Genomic DNA, 11,815 nt, shown 5'->3' with positions numbered 1-11,815 from the left:
TAACCCAACACTACGCACATCTCGGATGTCGCTAATTCCGTACGCCCGTTCTGAATTGCTAATCAACGACAGCCAGCACCACCCATCAGTATTCCACCAGCACCCACAGATCACAGCGCGACGGCAAATCGCTAAAAATATAAGATACGACAAGGGCGCTTCATGGCCGACATGACCTTACTGGAATCTCATAAAATATCCAAATGTTACTTCCTGTTTTAATTATTTTTTTATATATTAGGTGTCGTCTTATTCAAAACCAGGCAGGTAAAAGAAAATTTAAGTGAAACAAGGCTTTGGTTTCATAAATTTTATTACTAAGGAAGTTTGTAAGTTATTATCTTTAAGCACCTTCTGATGGTTTCAGGAAGACAAGTACATTCCTTTTACACGATTCATGTTTAAAAAAAACAAACAATACATATTTATATTATAAATGTAATCGTCTAATATTTAAGTGAATGCATTTCTTAACAAGCAATGGCATATTAGTTTTAAAACTGCAAATTTTAATGTCACGTGGATGAACTGAACTTACATATTTTGTTTTAAAGATAGTCTTTATGGTGCAACCAGGGGATGATGCTACGGGTTTCACCATATAACATAAGAAATTTTGTTTGCTGGTTTACCCTCTTCCTCATACCTCGCAGAATACGAGAGATAAAGAAACTAATAAAATTAAACATATGTAGTTAATTCTCACTCTTGCTGTTATTTTTAACAGTTAAAAATCCGAAGACCGTTCTCCGTTCTCACTCAAAAACTTTTGACAGAACTAAGTTACATATAATATTTAAAAGTTTTTTATTATTTTATTCATTTCAGTTTTTTTATCGAATTTACTTGTATGCATTTAACTTTTTTTACTTAAATATTTTTACTACGTAAAAATTTGAGAGGCAGTGCTATATTGTCTCTTTTAATTTGTAAAACACATTTCGATCACCAATATTTCTAACTAGCGGCCCGGTCGCGGTTTCACCCGCGTGAACTATGTTATTATTAATTTCTGTCTCCATGACTACGTCCTAGTGACGTCTATGCAAAATTTGAGACTCCTAGCTAGTAACGAAGTTTCATACAAACTTTCGACCCCAAAAACAACTCCTTAGAAATCGAATATTGCAAATTCCCGTCTTAGCGAGCACCTACGTCCTATAAGTAACTCCTATGCAAAATTTGAGATTCCTAGCACTTGTAGTTTCTGAGATTTCGTGATGAGTGAGTGACCTTTCGATTTTATATATATAGATATAACTTATTAGAATCACATACATATTGTGTATAAGTACATACAATATTATCCAATTTTTTTAAGGAATTTTTATATTCATCTTGTTTGACTTTATAAGGTTATAGAGTCATTAAGTTTGTTTACAGCAAAATAACAGCATTTCTCAAGTAAATTTTGTTTTTGTAACGGTATCCAGATAATACTGTAATTTTCATAAGAAACAAAACTAAGATTATCTTACAACAGCCGTACGAGTATAACACGTCCAAGTTTTTTATTTTGATTATTATCTACCCACTTTTAACTTAAGCATTGTCCAGTATAAAATATTTAACTATGTATTATATATAAATTCTAGTTTAGTTCGGCAGTGATGATTTTATTATCGAATGTTATTTTATATTTAGTTATATAAAATACACTGACATTTTGATAAATATGTTTGTTACTATATAATATGGGGTCGGAGTGGCGATAATAATATACAATATTTATATAAAAACATCATTAAAAGCTTTCATTTACCAAGCACTATCTATTCACCGCTTTAAACTAGGTACTAAGTCCTAAATTTAATTAGAAAATTATATTAATATAATATATATTAATTATATCCGTCACACTATACGATAGCAGAGTTGAGTGGCGGAACTCAACGTCGGGCTTTTGCGTTGGTGCCAGAGCGAAGATAAATAATTATTAATTCCCTCGGGTGAGCAACGAACCCACAACCATCGCGTTACATTCACACCCTTACGCCCCTGCGTCAAGAGGGCCTCAAATACTTCATAGTTATTAATTTAAATTATGTCAAGAACAAAGACATCATCGATAAAAATTTAGATAAATTAAATAAACTAATCTTAAACACATACATAGAAGTCAAAGCTAAAATACTATAAATATAGTATGGGAGCTCAAATTAAAATTACAAATACTTAATTATCCTCCACAAGAAACAGTTTTTACTCCTGGAATATCAAGGAAGCCTCGCTGGAAAATATCTATGTCAGAATTATCACTCATGCGGTGTGCGATCACCTTCTCCTGGGCCAGGGGGTGCCAAGCACCGAGGGTGCAGCCCGCGTCCTCGACTGAGCGGTGGTAATGACATCGCCGCGTCGCACGGACGGATGGCACGTATTCGAACACGCGAACACGGTTGCAGCGGTGTATGGCGAACCATAATCCTGTTTATAGGAATTTATATAAAAAATAAGATCTAAAAGTGAAATTGTTTCGTATATTATATCAAATAATTAAAAAATCTGTTTCACGAGTTTCACACGTTAAGATGATTAATTATTTATTTAGTTGTTATTTATTTCGTTCTCTACCTCACTCTCCTCTACCTCTCACTCTCCTCTTCTATCTGCTGAATGTATTACGAATTAGCGGAATATCTGCCTCTATAACTGCCTCGACACTAGAGCACATAAGATTACAATATTACTATTATCTATTACTTTATTCTTATTTAAGTATTTAGCCTTTTTTTATATTGTACTGAATCATTCGCCTTAAATTATCTGTATACCTATAAAACCTGAAGATGGAGGGTTGCGGCGCAGACGGTACTGTGAAGAATCTTGTAAAACAGTCCATAAATCCCATAAAACATGGGGATGCAAGAGGTGAACGTCGACATCGCTTCGACGGTTGAGCAATCTAGAATAACAACAAAATAATAAACATAATGTCAGATAAGAATAATCATCATCATCATCATCATCAACAGCCATCTTTTGTACACTGCTGGACATAGGCCTTCCCCAATTCTCGCCACCACACTCGATCCTCAGCTATACTAAATAACAATAAGAATTAAAAATATAATATGGTTAAACATGACCATTGGAAATACCTTTTGTATACCGAAAAGACAGGGAAATCTGGATGGCGATACCACTCTTCAAGTGTTGAAGTAAAATTTGCCGGATCCCATATTAGTATTGAAATATTGTTATACAATTTATCTTCTAAAAAATTATATTCCGGCTTAGTAACTACCTGAAAGAAGTTTTCAATAATTAAAAAAATATTTAAAAATGTATAATGAACTACCTGTTCCCTGTGTACTATTGCTACGCTACATCGAAAATTGGTCGTACCAGCTCAAAAACCTTCGTGGGCTCATGCATAACAACTTTGCTAAAGATCATCATATGATCAAATGCATAGTTTACGATTACATAAAAGACATACAGAAAAATATTTATTCTTACATATATTTGTTAAATCATTTATGTAGATATCTCGTCACTTTAATTTATCAAATTATTTATGACATTTCTTTCTTATTTAGGAAGGTATTTCTCCCTATTAATCTTTCGTAGAAGACAAATATTTAACTAAACAAAATGATTACCTGTGAATTAAGAATACGAAAACTGGTTTTTGAACCGACATCGTCCGTGTAGTTTTCTGTTGGAGCATTGTTAAATCTTAACACCATATCATGAGAATCTGTAAATAAAAAAATAGGTCGCTTAAAATTATAATATAACTAGAAACCTATTACTTCTGCTGCGCTGAAGTCTTGCGCAATGGATTTACGGAATGGTAAGTAATTTCGTCTTTAAAATAAATTCAAAATTTAAATAACAAATAGTCTATAATCCACTTAAATAAGGTAGGGGACCCCTACCGTCGCTGTGGGTACCCGACCGGCCACGGCCACACAGGCAAAACAGACAGAAAAATATGTTTATTTAATACGTAAACTTTAAAAAAAACATAAATATAATAAAGTATTTAGAGATAATTAATAGTCATATAACAAACAGCCTTTCATTTTCATTTTAGTGATGGCCGAGGTATTTTTAGGGTTCCGTTCCTCAAAAGGAAAAACGAACTCGTATAGGATCACTTTTGTATATGTCTGTCGTTCTGTCAAGATTTTTTATCTCGAGATCGCGTGAAAGTATTATGGTCTACCTTTCTTGAGGCACAAAAAAATCTAACTTCTCGAAACAATCAAAATCGAACAATAAAAACAAAGGACAAAATCCTAAAAGTGAAAATTCATAATTGTAGGTCAACAGGAAGTACAACTTATAAAAATTTTTTTTGAGGTACTGAACCACTCTTTCATATTAATTTTATTATACGAAATTTATTAATTGATGCTTTATTAAGAAACCTTTATATTATTTAACTGTTAACAACAACTGTTGTGTCAAACATAATGTCTAATGAAATAAAATTCTGTAATAATATTGTTGATCCAATGAAACATTGCAACTTACAATTCTTTGTATTTTCTTATACAATACGCCAGCCTACGTTAGATAGTTGCAATCCCAATTGTGTTTACCATAAGTAGTTTACACAGAGACCTTGATATATTTTGAGGCTTTATACAATTTTCTGCTCTACTTCACAGACCACTTTTTTTAAGGTCCACGCTGTATACCGAATTTAGCAGATAATAGTGCCGTAACACTCCGCTGCCTATTTTCCGCCTAATTCTATAGGCATTTTATATTGAGAAGCGGAACTCTTTAAGTGGAAATCGAGCCTACTACATATCGCGTTACACTCACTGATTGGCCATACGATTTACTTAATTATATTTAAAATGAAATAGACACGTGAAACGTAAACAAAATATATATATATATAAGAAAGCAAAACAATGGAAGTAAACAAAGTGTTTAGCATTAGATAATACTATAATTATTAGTAGATAATAATTAGATATACATTATTGAGAGAAACGATTACTTCCTTTGCGAGAATAGGTAATTAGTGACGTATGAATAGGAAACCAGTATAAGGAAAATTTTGCGATCTCTCGTATTTCAAAAAAAAATCACGTGCTACAGTCACATGAAAGAAAAACGAGACCATTTATTAAAAGATAAAACTATTTAATAATGTATGTAGTGCATTTTATAGGACACGTTTATTCTATTGTCTAGATCAGGGGTTCCCAACCTTTTCTTACACAAGGACCTTTTTTATATCAATATTGCTAGTAGGGACCACTCTGTAGTTATAATCAAAAAAAAATATTTGGGGTTCAAGGATGGGTGGCTGTAACGCGATGGTTGTGGGTTCGATCCCCACTCGAGGAAATTAAATATTTATTTATTAGGTGTACGGATGAAGTGAGCGTTTTCGCGTCCAACTCCTCACCGCACTTAAATTAAAATTGTTCGCGGACCATTTCTAGGACCACTGGCTGGGAACCCCTGGTCTATATGATATATAGCTTCTTGCGACACTTACACTTGTATTGTTAATTTTTTATCATTTGCAATTGATTAGTGTTACTTAGAGGTATAAACATAAATTAACCATATATGTATATTGTTTGAGGCCAGTCGTGATGCAGGAGCACAAGCGTGTGACGCTACACGAGAGGTTCTGGGTTCGATTCTTGTTCGAGGAAATGAAATATTTAATATTTAAATTTCTCTGGTGTTAAGTTCCGCCACTCAACACGAATTCGACGGAAAATGGGAAACGATAGTGTCCTAATGAAAACGGAGTGTCTGGACACTGGGTTCCCAGGTTCCCTCTGCCTACCCTGCAACAGCGAGAAGCTAAAAAATTTTTAGAAATACTTTGAATATGTATTTCTTTATGAAAAGTATACAGATATTAAGTAACCTTAACATGGAATCGAACGTGTAACCAAAAATAAAAATGTAGAATAAGACTTTTATAAGCCACAATAATTTCCTTTATTATTTAAAAAAAATCCCCAACACAAGTTACATAGAAAAGCTTATCAACAAATCTGTTAAACAATTTTCCTTTTAAATTTCACAATGTTTTCACATACCCAAAGGTAAACTATAAATTATACGTTGTTTATGGACGCGTGGGCTGACGACTGGCAAGTGGTAAGTGGACCTACAAAGTAAACAGTATGAAAGGTTTATTCTTTTACTCACTCGCTCAACCATTGCTTGTCACAACTTCGTGATTTTTAAATGCTATGCAAATTTTTTGAAGCATTGTCATTTATTTGTAGGTGTTTCTTGACTTTTTTTTGTCAGGAATGACTCTTTTTGCTTTTTTTTTTAGATACTTTGTAACGAATATATGACTAACTTAAATAAAAATTGTAACGTATCTTAGCTATATATGTCTTTTTTTATGTGAATCTTCCATGATTGATCACGTTTCTATAGATTAGATAGAACGAACAGAGGGATAAGTCACCCTGTGACTGTGGCGCCGATCCACAAACGATAGCACACTTACTCTCCTGCCCGAAATGTCCATTCACCTGCTCACATGACGATCTGATGGAGGCAACAGATGCCGCAGTCGACGTGGCTAAATACTGGCAAAATATAATATGAATTCTCCAATCATTGACACGAAGAAGAAGATAGATTAAATTAGGCAAGGCAAATCAGTTGTTCAGATACTAAAAACAAATGACAGCAATCAGTTACGAAAAGTATTAAACTTTTATAAAAAAAAATACTGAAAAGCCAATATATTACAGTATCTTTTAACTTTTAAGGAAAAAAGAAACCTTCATAGGATCACTTTGTTATTCGTCTCTCTGTCTGTCAAGAGCCTCCATATCAGGAACGTTATTTATAGATTTACTTAAAAAAAGATATGGTAGCTAAAAACGCGTATTGTAACAGTATGAAAGGAATCAAAATTAATAGGGCACTTCCAGTTGACCTAGAATTATATTTGGCAGCAAGCATCTACAGGTAGTATTAGTTTGGAGAAAATCTGAAAACTATACATTTCTGGGTAAATCCTAAAAAAATAAAAGTGGGGAAGAATTTGGTATCAAAGCCGCTAGATCAAGTGAGGTATCAGATGAAAGAGCTCAGCTTAAATTTCAGAATAAGGTGAAGACCTCCAATTTATCTGTTCTGTTCTTTTATTGGCATTCCGAGCGTTCATTCAAATTTATTTAGAATACTAGCGGCCCGCCCGCGGCTTCGTCTGCGTGAACTACGTTATTATTAATTTCTGTCTCCATGAGTACCCACGTCCTATAAGTGACGTCCATGCAAAATTTAAGACTCCTAGCATTTGTAGTAACGAAGTTTCATACAAATTTTCAACCTCAAAAACAACCCCTAAAAGTCGAATATTGCAGATTTCCGTCTTAGCGAACTCCTACGTCCTATAAGTAACTCCTATGCAAAATTTGAGATCCCTAGCACTTGTAGTTTCTGAGATTTCGTGATGAGTGAGTGACCTTTCGATTTTATATATATAGATTTGTTTTTTTTTATATAATTCTTATTAACCTTTTAGTTGTTTTTTAAAACGATTATTTTAGAAATGTTTTAAATAAACAACTACATAATTATGCGAAGAAAACTAAGCCCACGTGTGTATCATCAGAATACAATGACTTCCGATAACGCATTGCCGGGTTTTTTAACAGGAATAAAAGGAAATACAAGTGTTTCGCTTGTCACCGTTGTATGACCAACGATTGAATTATATTGAACTTTATCTACCTATGAATCTATAATAACATTTTCTTTATTTACAAAGACAGTTAGTATTTAAATTTATTATAATTAATTTAGCTATATATTATATTAGAACAAAGTAAATTATTATGAAAGTGTTATTTAAGTCAAAAGTCGATACTAGAATAAAACACTACAAACCAACTAACTGTATTGTATAAAATCTTGCAAATATATATAAATACTCCAGTCTGAAATGACCAAATAAAAAAAATGTAGCTTAATTTATGTTAAGAATTTATACCAGGCGCAGGGTAGTGTTACCAACCTATCGATAGTTTCGCAATCGATAGTTTTAATCTTAAAAAGCTCATGCGATCGATAGTATCGATTGCATAGATATTATCGAAACTAACGATAATTCAAAAGGGTACAATACTATCGGACTATGCAATACTATCGATACTATCGATCGATATCGATATATCTGACTGGGAGATACGATACCATCGATAGTATCGATAGTATTGCATTGTCCGATAGTATTGTACCCTTTTGAACTATCGATAGTTTCTATACTATCTAGTCAATCGATACTATCGTTTATACTATCGATAGTCTTACTATCAGATAGTTTACTATCGATCGGCAACACTAGCGCAGGGGCACAAGCGTGTGACGTGTGGGTTCGAATCCCACACGAGGAAATTAAATGTTTAATATTTCCATTTCTCCGCTCTGGTCTGGAGGCAAACCGTGGCGTTGAGTTCCGCTACTCAACACACAATGCTAAATGCGGATATAGCAGGTATACCTATCGTATAGTGCGCTTTGACCTATCAAGCTTTTTACAAAGGACAAAGACATGTGCGAATGACTAAGACAATGCAACTTAAATATAATGATTTATTTAATGATTCATCGCTTATGACTTTTACTACGCATACTAAATCGTATGTTAAGAATCTAATGGTGTAGCGGTGTTTTATTTCATTTATTGTTAAATAAAGGAAAAAATTACGAGAACCGATTTTTCCAGGGAACACAATAATTTCGTTTCTCCAAAATAAGTTTTTTCTTTTTTTCCTGGTAAGCATTCCTCGTAAGACTTCATCGCCTTCTATCATGTAGATATTATAAAGCTCTCTTTAATCATAATATGGTAAATGTAAATGTAGTAACAATATGAAATATACAAGACCTTTGTTTTTGTAAATATATTTAAAATACATACTAAATTTGAATTATAAATTATACTGAATTAGGATTTAAAACATTTTGACAATTGCCTATTTCCTCTATTTTCCATTGTAAAATCTACTAAGCATATAATACGAGACAAGCTTTTATTGGGCGTTCTGCGTATTTTCCATAAGGGACGCGCGGGTTTTACAGATACAGTATAAACACAGGCGCCGGCCGCCGGCGCCACAATCTAAACTACCATATCTGCATATCGTAGCGTCGCGCATTTCTGCAAGCTTAGATGCGATGAACATGAATAAATCAAATGATCGTCGCATAATAATACTTACTTGGTACGATTGGTATCTAGCAATCGTACATAATAGGACTCCCACAGTAGATAACTTAATTAAGGACACCGGATGTGTATAAACTTAGGCCATATGTTGCGTAGGGGCACAACACAACAAGTGACACTAAACATGACAGGTTATGGGTTCGATTTCCAATTTAGGAAATGAATTATTTAATATTTACATTTCTTTGCCCTGGTGTCGAAGCAAAAGCGCTTCCTTGAGTTCTGCCACTCAACGTGCAATGCCTCGAGAATTCGGCGGAAAATGGAGAAAGGAATGTTTTAATACTAAGCTCCTACCCTTTCAGAGTGAAGCAGAAAAAAGTATATAAAAAAATATTTTCTATAGTACGTATAATAGACAATCACGAACCAATTGAATAAAAAAATTACTACTATTATTACTAAAAATGTTTAGCTACGTATATTAAGGAAATACACGTCTCTCGAAAGGTGTGTTGATTCATATAATTTATAACCGCAGTATCCTATTACAATGGCGGGCGGTAAATAATAAAGGTACCTAGTCGTCTACTTTGATTTGCAGCTCTGAGTAATGAGTGAAGTCCCGTGGACAATAATAATTCATGTAATTCGCATACGATTTGGGACGTTCGACGAAGAACGACGCCCGCGCATGACAATGCCATCACAAAGTAAAGATCCGATACGATAGCTGTATAATGGCGGTCGATCACCTAGCATCGTTGCACCCTATAGATAATCGTATATAATAAATAATTCTTACCACTTGTACAACTTAGGTGAATATCAAAAATTTAATGATAAAATCAGACCAGACGGCGAGGCCATTCGTGGTGTTGGCGACGCGCGTGTGACTGTAAACGTGACAGGTTCGATTTCCATTCGAGGGAAGGTAATAATAAATATTTTCATTTCTAGACTCTGGTGTGGAAGGAAAGTGCGGCCTTGGGTTCCATCACTCAACACGAAATACCCAAAGGATAATTAATTTAAAAATCTAAATATGATAACAGTAATGTCCTCTTTGTATGTTATTGCCCTTTCCTATATAGCAAGTTTAAAAAAATAGTAAAGCTTGTGACCAATTGAAAATCTGGGCCAATAACTGTAAAGAGAAATAATCACACTGTCTTGAACACTCATAGTGTACGTGATTCATACATTTTGTTACGATAGTTAGGTATATGTACCTATAACTAGTGCCCTTTAAAATTCAATTCAGTATGGCACTGACCGCAAATGTTGACACGCGGTCTACCAAATTAAATCTTTTATCCCGTACACTACAGGTTAAGCAGAGGGAATCTAGTGTTAGGACACTACCGTTTCCTATTTTCCGAATTCTGGAGGCCTAGAGTTTTGGCGCACACCAGGGCGAAGAAATGAAATTATACATTTTAAAAAAATCATTTTCATTCATTCATTTTCGGCTTGGGATCAACCCACAACGAAATAAAAAAATAAAGTAAATTTTACTTTTACATACCAATAAACTCTCCCAAACGAGATCCTAAAAGAGCCCCTGCGCTAGTAACTACGGCACAGGTATTAAACATTCGATTTTCTTGCAAAGGCCGATCCGGAATGCGAAAACCTAGTCTAGCAAATGGTTCATCTTCCGCTTTAACTGTGCGCACAGCCAGCTTCCCCAGTGCGCACAGTATATCCTCTCTATTAAAACTCTTCGCAGTTCCTCTCTCATATCTGACATCATATGGATTTTGTGAATCTAAACCAGATGTGAATACTTTACTTTCACTCATCAACACTCTATGAAATTCCTTTATAAGCAGTTCTTTAAAATCTGTGGTCTTAGTTTCACATTCTGATGTAGTCAAATCGTTGCAGACATACTTATCGCTATCGAGTTCTAGAATCGCTTTGTGTATGTTGGGAAACCTTGGACTGCCGTGACTTTTTACGACAATGTTATTAGATCGCATTTGGACCCCAAAAGATTTGTTAGACCACTGCAAATGTCCCGTTTTGAATGACACCACCGATCTTTTTCGCACCGAATCAGCTTTTACTGAAGACATATTTATGATATTATTCTCTGAAAATGTCTCTTGAAAACTTATCCCTGATATGCCATTTTTATGAGAAACCACGTGAGATTTACTAAAAAGTCTTTGTTTTTCTAAACTCATCCAATATTGGGACCATATCAAGTATAAATAACCGCACATTCCAAAACAGAGGAGATTGATAAAAATCCACACAGACATCGCTGCAGCCTTCATTTTTAGGAACAATACCTAATTATTTACTTATATATATTTTTAATATCACTTTTAGATTTAGTTCTAACTAAACATTGTAAAAATTCTTAATATTTAACAAATGTTTACATCACAACCATAAAAATATTTTGGAGGCTTGCATAAGTCAATGGGTGGAGTGCGATCAGCTGAGACTAAAAGCTCACGCACGCGCTTTGGGAGAACGCAACCACAATATTATCTTTATCAATGATTTTTTTTTTATTACAGTAAATATTTTCAAGGAAAGTATATATATTAAAAAATAATTGTTATACCCAAAAAGATAAAAGTTACAAAATATTAAATAGCAATTTCGTTTTAGCGACTCTGTAGGTACTTACTACATTAGATATCTCAGCAAATGAGGCTGGCAACATTT

The 11,815-nt window shown here is 33.9% G+C and overlaps 1 protein-coding gene across 1 annotated transcript; it reads right to left on the bottom strand.

Moving 5' to 3' along the window:
• Positions 1-295: 295 nt before the first annotated feature.
• SiaT (beta-galactoside-a-2,6-sialyltransferase) lies at positions 296-11,577 on the bottom strand. Its single transcript, XM_085193253.1, has 5 exons — positions 10,659-11,577; positions 3,606-3,703; positions 3,102-3,247; positions 2,775-2,905; positions 296-2,427 (listed from the first exon to the last, which is right to left on the bottom strand). Exons 1-5 carry the CDS (start codon positions 11,413-11,415, stop codon positions 2,180-2,182), a joined length of 1,380 nt encoding a protein of 459 aa, XP_085049379.1. The 5' UTR covers positions 11,416-11,577; the 3' UTR covers positions 296-2,179.
• Positions 11,578-11,815: the final 238 nt, after the last annotated feature.

Source organism: Heliconius melpomene, chromosome 11 (assembly GCF_056956725.1).
Source record: "Heliconius melpomene rosina isolate 202511_hmr_F chromosome 11, ASM5695672v1, whole genome shotgun sequence".
Lineage (NCBI taxonomy): Eukaryota > Metazoa > Arthropoda > Insecta > Lepidoptera > Nymphalidae > Heliconius > Heliconius melpomene.
The sequence above is the reverse complement of the archived record's forward strand: the minus strand, read 5'-3'. Positions and strand labels throughout refer to the sequence as shown.